The 14,577-nt window shown below is 45.4% G+C and overlaps 1 protein-coding gene across 1 annotated transcript; it reads left to right on the top strand.

Annotated features, from left to right (window-relative positions):
* Positions 1-8,768: 8,768 nt before the first annotated feature.
* On the top strand, positions 8,769-14,130 carry LOC119281120 (protein transport protein SEC24-like). The gene is made up of 14 exons (XM_037561744.1): positions 8,769-9,181; positions 9,287-9,358; positions 9,638-9,691; positions 9,796-9,971; positions 10,057-10,243; positions 10,393-10,538; positions 10,724-10,878; positions 11,001-11,082; positions 11,313-11,428; positions 11,999-12,094; positions 12,357-12,474; positions 12,791-13,056; positions 13,272-13,486; positions 13,577-14,130. The coding sequence occupies exons 1-14, from the start codon at positions 8,854-8,856 to the stop codon at positions 13,801-13,803; spliced, it is 2,238 nt and encodes a 745-aa protein (XP_037417641.1). The 5' UTR covers positions 8,769-8,853; the 3' UTR covers positions 13,804-14,130.
* Positions 14,131-14,577: the final 447 nt, after the last annotated feature.

Below are 14,577 nucleotides of genomic sequence, written 5' to 3'. Positions count from 1 at the left end.
GTGCTCGCCTGGTGCATCCTCGCCCTTGTCAGGGCCACACGAGCCCCGCCCGCACCGCGCTGAGCTCGCCGCCCTCGCCTGGACCCGCTGCTCCTGCCTCGCCGCCGACCGCACCTCTCTGTCGCTCCGCTCTCACCCCATCCGTGCCCGCACGCCCCTGCGCGCGCCCGCCTCGCCGCCGGTGGCGTGTCGCCCGCGCTGGCCACGCCTCGATGGCTCCTCCTCGTCCTCCACCGTGCCCGAGGCACCACGGTCGAAAGGACAGAAAACGGGCGCCGGGGGGTTCGTCGGAGCGCACTGCTCCCTGGACGGCGGCGGGACGCGGGCACTGCTCCTGCATGGGCAACGACAGCGCGGAGAGAGAGAAAAGGAGGAGAGAGAGAGAGAGGTGGAATGACCGTGGGTCAGTGACACATGGGGTCGGGGGACATGCAGCGGACGAGGACGCCAGGAAGTCGTCGTTTCCTGTCCGCTTTCACCCCAAAGCCAGCGCAAGTTTGGGCCGCGAATACAGTCGAACGGACAGAAAAGTAAGATGGGGTCTGTGGTTGGGTCACGTCGTTTTTCCGTTTATCCTCAAACGAACACAGACGGGCCAGATGGGGGTGCGTGTTGGAGTTGGCCTTACAAACCAAGTTCAGTACAAATAGCAAATAGGAACCAAGAACCAAAAGGTTGCTAGGAGAGAGACATCAGGTCGCTACGCTTCTGTTCATCACATGGACTTTTTTTATCTTGATATTCTTCGTTTTGGCCTCCTCGAAATCAGTACCCTTTCCATGAGGGGACCACTGCTGCAAAAGCTGGAAACATTTGAGGGAAGGAGGTGTTGATCTATCAGAAATGCCCTTTGGTTCTCAGGTGTATGTACATCTAATGTAAAAAAACAGTTCTTAAAAAATTCTAATGTAAAAAAAGTTTAGAAGTTTTTTAGAATAAATCTGACTTGTCTTTGCATTAGTATATAAATTTTCTGTATATAAAATTTCATGGATAAAAAACCAGCATTGACTTCAGGGAAAAAATTATTGCAAATACAAGTCACTATTCACACTACTTTGACCGAAAACTTTTGTCTTTAAATGAAGTCATGGTTTTTTCTTTTTGTGATTTTTTTAGTATAATGCAAGGTCGAGTTTATTTTTCAAAATATTTTTGACTTTTTGTTTAGTTAATAATTTTTATATAGGGTGTATGTACACCCATAGATCAAACGTTCATGTCCATGTTGATACGGTTATCTCTAAACATATCCAGAACAAGGATGTTGGGGTCAGCCATAATGACAAACATTCTTCAGAAGGAAGCATATAGACGGACCAACATGTCAGAAGTTTATAGGTGTGAGTGTATGTGAGTGACTTTTTTTTGCGAAGAGTATGTGAGTGATTTTGATTGTACCGTGTTGAGAAAAAAGAAGTGTATAGATGAATGTCCGTCCCATTACCAACCACAAATCGAGCCCCCAAAAGAAAATTTTCGTTGCATTTTTAAGCTCGTTCCAAACTTGCGACTCATCGCCCATGGCAGCAAAGAAAAAGAGGGGGTTGGGAAGTATTTGGCCAGTTTTGCTCATGGGGGCGGTGTTGGGAGATTTCCTAGATCCAGTTAGTACTCCCTTCGTTCGGAAATACTTGTTCTAAAAATGGTTGTATCTAGACTTGTTTTAGTTCTAGATATAATCATTTCTAAGACAAGTATTTTCGAACGAAGGGAATAATAGGGAAACACTTTCTCATTGGTCGGTTAAAAATCACGTGCGGGTCCGCCTTTTTGGTTGTGTGCCACACTTCCTTTATGGACCCATCATTGCAGCTTTGGAATAACACACCACCGTTTTGTACCTTATCCTCATCTTCTTCGATCCTTTTGTCCCAAATCAGTACCGCAAGAGAGACGCTCACCCGCGTCATGTGTGCGCCCGTGCTCGCCGCCGGCCGCTCCGGCATCCATCGTTTGCCGGCGAGGCAGGCCTTTGCCGCCCCACTTACATCCCTTCTCTTTTTCTTCACCGCCTCACTTGTCGTTGCCCCGGCAGCCGGTTGGCCTGCCGCTTACATCTCTCCTGACCTACATCTAGATTGGGAATGCTGAGCCACCACCAGACGTCGGTGACAGTGCCCGAGATCCTCACGGCCCGGTCATCGTTCCAGTGGGGCGCAATGCAGCACACGGTCTCTCCATCGTCGCAGTCGGTGTCGGGGAGCCCTCCCTGCTGGATCCGTCTTAGCCCTGCGCGGCATGTTTCTCAAACAAAGCTCTTGTCACAATAGTCAACAGTGTTTTTGAAACAAAGCTCTTATTGCAATAGTCACCGATGTGTTTTATTATTCATGCTAGAATTGTATTAACCGGAAACATAATACATGTGTGAATACATAGACAAACAAAGTGTCACTAGTATGCCTCTACTTGACAAGCTCGTTGATCAAAGATGGTTATGTTTCCTACCCATAGACATGAGTTGTCATTTGATAAACGGGATCACATTAGGAGAATGATGTGATTGACTTGACCCATTCCGTTAGCTTAGGACTTGATCGTTTTAGTTTACTACTATTGTTTTCTTCATGACTTATAAATGTTCCTATGACTATGAGATTATGCAACTCCCGATTACTGGAGGAACACTTTGTGTGCTACCAAACGTCACAACGTAACTGGGTGATTATGAAGGTGCTCTACAGGTGTCTCCGATGGTACTTGTTGAGTTGGCATAGATCGAGATTAAGATTTGTCACTCCGATTGTCGGAGAGGTATCTCTGGGCCCTCTCGGTAATGCAGATCACTATAAGCCTTGCAAGCAATGCAACTAATGAGTTAGTTGCGGGATGATGCATTACGGAACGAGTAAAGAGACTTGCCGATAATAAGACTGAACTAGGTATTGAGATACCGACGATCGAATCTCGGGCAAGTAACATACCGATGACAAAGGGAACAACGTATGTTGTTATGCGGTTCGACCGATAAAGATCTTCGTAGAATATGTAGGAACCAATATGAACATCTAGGTTCCGCTATTGGTTATTGACCGAAGACATGTCTCGGTCATGTCTACATAGATCTCAAACCCGTAGGGTCCGCACGCTTAACGTTCGGTGACGATCGGTATTATGAGTTTATGTGATTTGATGTACCGAAGGTAGTTTGGAGTCCCGGATGAGATCGGGGACATGACGAGGAGTCTCGAAATGGTCGATACGTAAAGATCGATATATTGGACAACTATATTCGGACATCGGAAAGGTTCCGAGTGATTCGGGTATTTTTCGGAGTATCGGGAAGTTACGGGAATACGGGGAAGAAGTATTGGGCCTCATGGGCCAAGTGGTGGAAGAGAGGAGGCAGGGAGCGCGACCCCCTAGCCCAAACCGAATTGGACTAGGGGGCGGCCCCCCTTTCCTTCTTTCCTCCCTCTCCTTCCTTCTCCCCTTTCCCCTTCCTTTCCTCCTCCTAGTAGGAGTAGGAAAGGGGAGTCCTACTCCTACTAGGAGGAGGAATCCTCCTCCTGGCGCGCCCTACAGGGGCCGGCCGGCCTCCCCCTTGCTCCTTTATATACGGGGGCAAGGAGGGAGGCCGGCCGGCCCTAGTGGCACGCCAAGGGAGGAGGAATCCTCCTCCTAGTAGGAGTAGGATTCCTCCTTTCCTAGTCCTACTAGGAGGAGAAGGGGAAGGAAGGAAGGGAGAGGAAGAGGAGAAGGAAAGGGGGGCGCCCCCTCCCTAGTCCAATTTGGACTTCCTATAGGGAGGGGGCGCGGCTACCCCTTGTGGGCTGCCTCCCCTCTTCCCTATGGTCCATGAAGGCGCAACTTTCCACCGGGGGGGGGGGGGGTTCCGGTAACCCTCCGGCACAACGGTTTTCTCTGAAATCATCCGGAACACTTTTGGTGTCCGAATATAGTCGTCCAATATATCAATCTTTATGTCTCAACCATTTTCAGACTCCTCGTCATGTCTGTGATCATATCCGGGACTCTGAACTACCTTCCGTACATCAAAACACATAAACTCATAATACCGATCATCACCGAACGTTAAGCGTGCGGACCCTACGGGTTCGAGAACTATGTAGACATGACCGAGACACGCCTCCGGTCAATAACCAATAGCAGAACCTGGATGTTCATATTGGCTCCCACATATTCTATGAAGATCTTAATCGGTCAAACTGCATAACGATATACGTTGTTCCCTTTGTCATCGGTATGTTACTTGCCCAAGATTGGATCATCGGTATCTCAATACCTAGTTCAATCTCATTACCGGCAAGTCTCTTTAATCGTTCCGTAATGCATCATACCTCAACTAACTCATTAGTCACATTGCTTGCAAGGCTTATAGTGATGTGCATTACCGAGAGGGCCCAGAGATACCTCTCCGACAATCGGAGTGACAAATCCTAATCTCGATCTATGCCAACTCAACAAACACTATCAAAGAAACCTATAGAGCACCTTTATAATCACCCAGTTACGTTGTGACGTCTGGTAGCACACAAAGTGTTCCTGCATTATTCGGGAGTTGCATGATCTCATAGTCATAGGAACATGTATAAGTTATGGAGAAAGTAATAGCAACAAACTAAACGATCATCGTGCTAAGCTAACGGATGGGTCAAGTCAATCACATCATTCTCTAATGATGTGATCCCGTTAATCAAATGACAACTCATGTCTATGGTTAGGAAACATAACCATCATTGATTCAACGAGCTTGTCAAATAGAGGCAAACTAGTGACACTCTGTTTGTCTATGTATTCACACATGTACTAAGTTTCCGGTTAATACAATTCTAGCATGAATAATAAACATTTATCATGATACAAGGAAATATAAATAAAAACTTTATTATTGCCTCTAGGGCATATTTCATTCACTCCGATGGTGTTTGTTGAGTTGGCATAGATCGAGATTAGGATTTGTCACTCTGATTGTCGGAGAGGTATCTTTGGGCCCTCTCGATAATGCACATCACTATAAGCCTTGCAAGCAATGTGACTAATGAGTTAGTTACGGGATGATGCATTACGGAACGAGTAAAGAGACTTGCCAGTAACGAGATTGAACTAGGTATGAGGATACTGATGATCGAATCTCGGGCAAGTAACATACCGATGACAAAGGGAACAACGTATGTTGTTGTGCGGTTTGACCGATAAAAATCTTCGTAGAATATGTAGGAGCCAATATGAGCATCCAGGTTCCGCTATTGGTTATTGACCGGAGATATGTCTCGGTCATGTCTACATAGTTCTCGAACCTGTAGGGTTCGCACGCTTAACGTTCGATGACGATTTGTATTATGAGTTATGTGATTTGATGACCGAAGTTTGTTCGGAGTCCCGGATGAGATCACGGACATGAAGAGGAGTCTCGAAATGGTCGAGATGTAAAGATCGATATATTGGGAGGCTATATTCGGACATCAAAAAGGTTCTGAATGGTTCGGGTATTTTTCGAAGTACCGGAGAGTTACTGGAATTCGCCGGGGAAAGTATTGGGCCTTCATGGGCCTTAGTGGAAAGGAGAGAAGGGCCACAAGGGGAGGCCGCGCGCCCCCCATGGGCTGGTCCGAATTGGACTAGGGAGGGGGCGACGCCCCCCTCTTTCCTTCTCCCTCTCCTCTCCTTACTTCTTCTCCTACTTGGACTAGGAAAGGGGGAAACCTACTCCTACTAGGAGTAGGAATCCCCCTTTGGGCGCGCCCCTTGTGGCCGCCCTCCTCCTCCTCCCCTCCTTTATATACGGGGGAGGGGGCACCCCATAGACACACAAATTGATTTCTTAGCCGTGTGCGGTGCCCCCTCCACAGATTCCCACCTCGGTCATATTATCGTAGTGTCTAGGCGAAGCCCTGCATCGGTAACTTCATCATCACCGTCAACACGCCGTCGTGCTGACGAAACTCTCCCTCGGCCTCAGCTGGATCTAGAGTTTGAGGGACGTCATCGAGCTGAACGTGTGCAGATCGCGGAGGTGCCGTGCATTCGGTACTTGATCGGTTGGATCGCGAAGACGTTCAACTACATCAACCGCGTTACTCAATGCTACCTCTTGAGCATGCGCTGGTTTTTCCCTTGAAGAGAAAAGGGTGATGCAGCAAAGTAGTGTAAGTATTCCCCTCAGTTTTTGAGAATCAAGATATCAATCCAGTAGGAGGCCACACATAAGTCCCTCATACCTACACAAACAAATAAGAATCTTGCAACCAACGCGATAAAGGGGTTGTCAATCCCTTCACAGCCACTTGCAAAAGTGAGATCTGATAGAGATGATAAGATAATATTTTTGGTATTTTTATAATATAGATTAAAAGTAAAGATTGCAAAATAAACGGTGCCAGAAATAACTTGTTGACGGGAGATTAATATAATGGAGAATAGACCCGGGGGCCATAGGTTTCACTAGTGGCTTCTCTCAAGATAGCATAAGTATTACGGCGGGTGAACAAATTACTGTCGAGCAATTAATAGAAAAGCGAATAATTATGAGAATATCTAGGCATGATCATGTATATAGGCATCTCGTCCATGACAAGTAGACCGACTCCTGCCTGCATCTACTACTATTACTCCATACATCACCCGCTATCCAGCATGCATCTAGAGTATTAAGTTCATAAGAACAGAGTAACGCATTAGGTAAGATGACATGATGTAGAGGGATAAACTCAAGCAATATGATATAAATCCCATCTTTTTATCCTCGATAGCAACAATACAATACGTGTCATTTCCTTTTCTGTCACTGGGATCGAGCAACGAAAGATTGAACCCAAAGCTAAGCACTTCTCCCATTGCAAGAAAGATCAATCTAGTAGGCCAAACCAAACTGATAATTCGAAGAGACTTGCAAAGATAACAAATCATACATAAAACAATTCAGAGAAGATTCAAATATTGTTCATAGATAATCTTGATCATAAACCCACAATTCATCGGATCTCGACAAACACACCACAAAAAGAGTTACATCGAATAGATCTCCAAGAAAATCGAGAAGAACTTTGTATTGAGATGCAAAGAGAGAGAAGACGCCATCTAGCTAATAACTATGGACCCGAAGGTCTGAAGTAAACTACTCACACATCATTGGAGAGACTATAGTGTTGATGTAGAAGCCCTCTGTGATCGATGCCCCCTCCGGCGGAGCGCTGAAAAAGGCTCCAAGATTGGATCTCACGGGTACAGAAGGTTGCGGCGGTGGAAATAGGGTTTCGTGGTGCTCCTGGATGTTTTCAGGGTATATGAGTATATATAAGCGAATGAAGTCGGTCAGGAGAGCCACGAGGGGCCCACGAGGGTGGGGGCGCGCCTCCCTGCCTCGTGGCCTCCTCGGTTGTTTCCTTACGTCCACTCCAAGTCCTTTGAATCATGTTTGTTCCAAAAATCAAGCTTCCGAAGGTTTCATTCCGTTTGAACTCCGTTTGATATTCCTTTTCTACGAAACACTGAAATAGGCAAAAAACATCAATTTATACTGGGTCTTTGGTTAATAGGTTAGTCCCAAAAATAATATAAAAATGTATAATAAGACCCATTAAACATCCAAAACAGAATATATAATAGCTTGGAACAATAAAAAATTATAGATACGTTGGAGACGTATCACTCAACGCTTCCGCTTTCGGTCTACGAGGGTACGTAGACACACTCTCCCCTCTCGTTGCTATGCATCCCTAGATAGATCTTGCATGATCGTAGATTTTTTTTGAAATACTACGTTCCCCAACAATCTCTTGTTGCAATAGTCATCGTTGTTTCTAAAACAAAGCTTTGCTTGCAATAGTCACCGGCGTGTTTTTGAAACAAATCCGCCGGCCGACATGCAACACGCCCTTCGACATTTGGTTTAAATAGGTCCTCCCAACGAACCATAGGGTACTTTCATTTTGGTCCATCTACTTCCCAGAAGCAGCACGATCAAATTGTGTCCACTTGTCCGAATCCCATCACCAAGAAGAAAAAGCGCCATTTGCATGTTACTCCTATAGAGGATGTTGGAGTACCCACCTCTCTGGGATCCTCGAGGGTGAAGAGAGCCTCCTAGGTGTCCATTGCCAGCTGGCTTGTCGCGGGAGCCTCTCCGGGCGCTCGGGCGAACCGGCTGAAGGGTCGATGACGGGTGGATCGCTGGGCGTGCGCGGGGCCAATGTCATTTGGCGAAGGCCGTCACACACCCGCGGGGCCAATGTCATTTGGCGATGCATTTTCTCGGGTCTTTAGCACGCTCCAAAATCTCCTTCCCCTTCCTCTTAATGGTGCACCACTCTAAGGAAAGGTCATCAACTATGACGCGGTCCTGTTGAAAAGACCAGCGGTCCCTCCCGACCGCCGCCTTCTAAATCTGGGCGCTCACCGGTAACCTCCGCCAAAACGCGTGCAGTCGCGAGCGAGCGTGACTAGCAATGCTCCTCCTCTTTCCTGTTTATAACTAACGTTTTGTATGAGTAATATGTCAACATCAGTTGATTGTATTATTAACCATACTGTTATACCAATCGTCAGCCAATATAGGAAAACAAGTGAGTATAGGAGTGCACAAACGAAGAAAACCTAGATCCGTCAAATACTTCTCCAGTGTATACTGCTTTCCATTTTGTAAACGACTGCCGTCCGAAACTAGGCCTGGTGACGTATTTTAAACCCAGCACGACCGTGAGATCATCAACGTGCGGCTCAGATAAGCTTGTATCCCTTGCGAAACGCAAAAATGCGTCGATCACCGCGTGCGGGCGTCAGCCCGAGTCTCAGGGCCAGTGTGTCAGATCGTGGCGGCCGCGAGTCGCGCCCCCTCGCCCCTTCCGCCCCACCTCGCCGATCCCGGCCGGAGCCCGCGCCCCCGTCGCCATGGCGGTGCGCGCGACGGTCTCCCGCTTCCCCGTGACGCAGGGGGCGCTGGACGAGTGCGGCATCCAGTGGGGCATCTCCGTGACGCCCTTCGCCGCCGACGACGAGACCGGCCAGCCGCCCGCCACCGCCGGCCGCGGCGACCGCCTCCCGCGCTGCGAGCGCTGCTGGGCCTACTTCAACACCTACTGCGACGTGGAGCGCTGGGGCTGGGCCTGCGCGCTCTGCGGCACCCTCAACGGCTTCGACGACGACGCCCTCCACCGCTTCCAGCGCCCAGAAGCTTGCCCCGAGCTCAACGCCTCCTTCATCGACTTCGAGATGCCAGGTGATTGCGCCTGCCTCCCTTTCTGTGTGCGCGCGAGCGACTATGCCTTCTGGAGCTTTGTGATTTTGAGTTGGTTTCTCATGGCCTTGAATTGTGTTTGTGCAGTGGATGAGGCGGATGGTGCAGGTGATGGTGTGAAGGCGCGGCCTGTCTATGTGGCGGCGGTGGATCTCGCTTGTAAGTCAAATTATGCTGCTTAATGCCTCGCCATCATGAAATTCTGTATTGCTGGAAGTTAATTTTTACCCAAGTAAGCCACCTAGAAGAGAGGCATAAAACAAGAATAATTAGAGTGAACGCGTATAGCTCAATTTCAGTTGGATCAAATTTGCCTTTACTAGTCTTCATGTGCAGCGATCAAATTTCAGTTGGATCCTCAAATAGTCTGTCATGGTTGTGCTATGCTTTATATGATTATCATAAGAATTGATTATTGCCCTGTTTCAATGTTTTCAGGTTCTGAAGAGTTCCTGGAACTCATCAAGAGTGCGCTTCTGGCAGCGCTAGAAGGTTAACATGCGTAATTTGCTGATTTTTTGGTTGCTCAAACAATGTTGTGTCGTTAGTGAGTCAAGTTTCCCCTTTTTCTCAATTGGGTTTTATCTGTGCAACAGCTCTGATTCCAGGCTCCCTGTTTGGGCTTATGACATTCAGCCACAAGATTGGGTTGTATGATGTACAAGGTCCAGTCCCTGTCGTGAAAAATGTTTTCATCCCTCCAGACTCAGAAGAAGGTGGACTAGCTGTCGCCCTTGAAGATGCCATGCCCCTGCTTTCCTTTTTGGCCCCTGTATGTTACATAACTATACGAAGTGTTACAGGTTGGTTTAGTCAGTCTCTGGATATCACTTAACTGTAAGTTAACCTATGAGCAGGTTGATACATGCAAGGACCGAATTGCCGCTGCCCTGGACACACTGCGGCCTACATCTTCATGGGAGAGAGGCGCTGCTTCTGGGCAGGAAGCAGATACGGTCTTGCTTGGCGGGCGGGGTTTTGGAACAGCCATGTCTTCTCTAATTGACTACTTGAGTTCAGAGTATGGTTCTACTTTTGCTTTGGGTAAGTTAACACATCCATTTGAACAATTTTAAAAATGCTTCTTGTCAGTAGGCAATTATGTTTGTAAAGATATTTGTATTTTGCAAAGAGTTTTGTACTTGCTGTTTTTATGCCTAACTACCAACTGTTTCTTCTTAATTCAAGAACAGCTAGGGTATTTGCTTTTCTGTCTGGTGCTCCTGATTATGGAGATGGTCAACTAGATACTAGGAGATATGGTGAGCAATACGCTAGCAAAGGGGAAGATGCTGACCTCGCGTTGCTCCCTGAGCAGATACCTTTCTATAGAGATCTAGTAAGCTTCTTTTGATTTTGTAGAGAAAAAAGTTACTCCCTCCGATCCATATTACTTGTCGCTGCTTCAGTACAAGTTTAGTATATAAAGTTGTACTAAAGCAGCGACAAGTAATATGGATCGGAGGGAGTACATTTGCTTGACCGTGTCCATCATTTAGTGACCTCAGTGAAATTTTGAAACAGGCAGCTGTTGCTGTTCAAGCAGGAGTATGTGTAGACATATTTGCTGTAACTGATGAATACACCGATTTGGCTTCGTTGAAGTTTTTAAGTATCGAAAGTGGTGGCTCGTTATTTCTCTATGCAAACGCGGATGATTCAACACTTCCCCAGGACATGTGAGTTTGATATTATGATGTCTTCTGTATTTTATTTTTGAAATTCCACTGCCTAGGTTCCTGATAACTTGATAAGATGTGAATGGTCTTTTCCTCATTGCCTTGCCTTTTCTTCTGAACAGACATCGTCTGTTGAGTCGACCCTATGCATTTGGTTGTGTTCTCAGGCTGAGAACATCACCAGATTTTGAGCCTGGCCACTCTGTAAGCATTCAAGCTACCTGTGTTCACATTATCTGTAGGATTAAATCCCATGTGTGTCACTGCAAAGTGTTGTAGCCCACCTTGGGTGCCACTCACCTGTTAGGTCTGGACCCACATGTCATTGATGCAATGAGTGGCATAACGGTTACAAAACTTTGCACTGACAGATAAGGATTTGACCCTTAACTATATTGTACTGTTTAATTTTTAATGTATCCATCTTTTTGCAGTATGGCCATTTCTTCCCTGATCCTCAATATGAAAATGTGCAACATATTATCTGCTGTGATTCTTTTGCTACATATGCCTATGACTTTGACTTTACCCATGCTGATGGCTTCTCCAGGTACTTATCTTCACCATTCTGTGTATCAATTCATGTTGATAATGAATGTGTTGAATTGGAATCCATGCCAAGCGTATGTGGTGTGCAGATATAAGATACTATCTGATATGCCTAATGCTATGGGTGAAAAAGTTCTGATATGATATGATATACGTAAATTAGATTTATTCAGCGTAGTTTCTGCTGTTCTGTGTTAGAGAAATTCCCACAATTAAATCCTTTTGCTTGCAGTTTTTTTCTTTCTAGTAATCAAGGTGGACACAAACAGAGTAAGTGCAAAGCAAAGTCTTGTCTAACTGCTCAAACCCTTATCTCATGACAGCCATATGAAATGTAGTAGGTTGCCGATTATAATGTACATGGATGGGTAACTCAACATTCTATGGGCAAATCATTTCCATTACATGATCATATATAGAGTATCTAAGAGAGCTTTTGTGGCTTTTGTGCTGTAAAAGCATAATTATTTTTGCTCTGAAGAAACTTATTTTTTGGTGGATCCTATTCATTTATTGTGCACGTCTAACACTTCTCACCAGAATCAGTTAATGTGATTTTCGATATTTACAGGCACACAGAACCTGCTGTTGTACAGATCGCTTTTCAGTACAGTGTCATTGAGCCTGTGGAGGTGGCATCAGGGAATGGCCCACAATCATATCCAAGGTACGAGATACCTGAACTATTTAATTTCCCAGACATCCTTTTTAGTTTCCAAGCGTTAACTAGCTTTTGGATGCCTGACCTCCTGTGATGTTAATATTTTTGGTTTATGTCAGCTATTGCTTGTGCTTGCATTTGTTATTCATGTTATAATCTCTTCATTCCATCTTTTTTTTGTTTGCTAGTGTGCATGTAGCCAACTGAAACATGTACTGTTCAAAAACTTACTTTTGTTGTTTGTAATGCTACATCTCCGCGGCTACAGGTTTTGTCTCAAGAGACGGTTGAGAATAAGGACATTGCAGTATCGGCCGGCTAATAATATCAATGAAATATATGGCAGTGTCGATCAAGAGGCTGTCCTACATATCCTTGTTCATAAGGTATTCATGTTTAGTTCGTTTAATCATGCACATGTAGATATTCAGCAGCTTGAGATATGAAAGATTGTTGGCAGATAAATGTAGGAGGCGATTAGTTGTAAGATATACCGTTAACATTAGAAATGGTTTGGCCACTGGGTTAATTCTGTGTGGATTTCGACTAGCGAAGATTCTTCTAGCCGATCCTTTTTTTGGTAGGAAAGATGTTCTGCCTTTTTGTTAATGCACACCCTAGGAAGTTATTGCTTTTAAGAGGTGCACATGGATACTATTTTTGTCATCCTAACTTGATTCTCCTCTGAAACGCTGCCATCAGGTTATTCTAGTTTCACTGGAAAATGGGGTTAGAGAAGGCAGAAATTCGGTGCATGATTGGCTGGCTATCCTTATAACTCGGTATAATGATGCGTTGAGATCTGATCCACGAACACCAGAATCGCACATTGATATAGACTTCTCACAATGCCCCCATCTGCAAATGATACCCCAGTTTGTGTTTGGAATGTTGAGGAGCCCTCTTCTTCGCTTGCATGAAGAAGGCATCCACCCAGATTACAGGATATATCTTCAATGCCTTTTCAGGTATGTAATTTTTTCGTTTTGTACGGTTCACAAAGTCTGGTGCCTGTATGTCTCGGAGAATGTCCAAAAACTTGTTTCTGCTGCTGTAACTGATATGGCAACAAAATTTTATACTTTGTTGCTGCTGGAGTGATATCTCATGCATTTTTGTGAATCAATGCGAATTAATTTTCTCACTTGCAAGTTTGTAAGTCCCCTCTGAACTATTCTTGCAGCTCACTGGAGCCATCTTCTCTAGCCAAAGCTATATATCCACTTTTAATTTCGTACTCCTCACCTAACAAGCAAGCATTCCCACGGCACACTCTGAGCCGTGCTGCTCTGACGATGAGTGAGAGCCCGATATTTCTTCTGGATGCGTTTACCAACCTTGTTGTTTACTATTCATCGACTGCTGATCCTTCGCTTCCTTTTCCTCCACCCCATGACTGTAAGTATCACCTTTTTACAATACGTTGGGCATGTTTCTTTTTTGCCTGTCTCAGCACTTATTTTGTTGACAACTAAAAATATCGTGCAGGTCTTTTGAGAACAACGATTAATGCGTTGAAGCAGGACAGGTGTATCACACCTAAGCTTGCAATTGTTCGTGGGGGACAGGACGATTCATCGTTGTTTGAGAACTATCTAATTGAAGAGCAAGATGTTGATGGTTCCGGGTATACTAGTGGTAATGGTTTTATATCATTCCGCGAGGGTATCAGGAATGAGGTAGCAGAGATCCTCAAGGAAGAAAGTGGCAGCTAGGTCCTGACCGCTATGGGCTTGTGGTTCCGAAGATGGTGTAGATTGTGTCGACAGCTCTTTCTTTAACATTATGGCGTAGACTATTTAACTTTACTCGTCTAAAATTGATAGAGATATAGTCAATGGAGTAATAAAGGGCGAAGGTGTATTTGAATATTACAAGTAGCTGCTTGTGACAATAGCTCAATGTTGTAGGGTGGTCTGTCAGAGAAAAACCTTCTATTCTTCTATGTACTGTACATCTGACATCCGTTACTTTTCACCTTATCCTGATAGTAGCAAAGATACTCATGAAAAGGATAGCACATGAGTTTCATAGTAATACAATACACCGCTGGGGCTTGGCCCAGAATTGGATCTCATCTACTCCCTCCGTCCCACAATATAAGATTGTTTTTCAAGCTAATATAGCTTGAAAACCGATCTCACAATCTAAGATCGTTTTTCAAGATAATGATCTTATATTGTGGGACGAAGGGAGTATGTAGCAGTGCGAGTGAATGCAATTTTTTGGGAGATTCTGATCCGGGCACATGCCAGGGAAATGGATTCTTCACAACATAGATTCTTGAGACGATGGTAGAGCGGGGCAGCTTTGCAATTGATTCTTGACGCCGCAAGAAATCTTGCCTTTTATTCCTTTTTGATACGCTATTATTATTAAACAGTACCAAAGAAAAATACAGATGGGTCATTTCAAAGGCCCGGCGAAAACAGGGGAGCTTTCCCTGTGATCATCAACGCCTTTTGTTGGCGAGGAAAGCTGCTGCAACG

Source organism: Triticum dicoccoides, chromosome 1A (assembly GCF_002162155.2).
Source record: "Triticum dicoccoides isolate Atlit2015 ecotype Zavitan chromosome 1A, WEW_v2.0, whole genome shotgun sequence".
Taxonomy (NCBI): Eukaryota; Viridiplantae; Streptophyta; class Magnoliopsida; order Poales; family Poaceae; genus Triticum; species Triticum dicoccoides.
Note: the sequence above shows the minus strand (reverse complement) of the source record. Positions and strands in the feature narration are given on the sequence as shown.

Bases quoted from the DNA above. Each gene is read 5' to 3' on its own strand.
- LOC119281120 (XM_037561744.1), top strand. From the start codon at position 8,854: ATGGCGGTGCGCGCGACGGTCTCCCGCTTCCCCGTGACGCAGGGGGCG. The intron at 12,095-12,356 runs GTACGAGATACC...CCGCGGCTACAG, and splicing joins GGCCCACAATCATATCCAAG to GTTTTGTCTCAAGAGACGGT. The intron at 13,057-13,271 runs GTATGTAATTTT...CTATTCTTGCAG, and splicing joins TATCTTCAATGCCTTTTCAG to CTCACTGGAGCCATCTTCTC.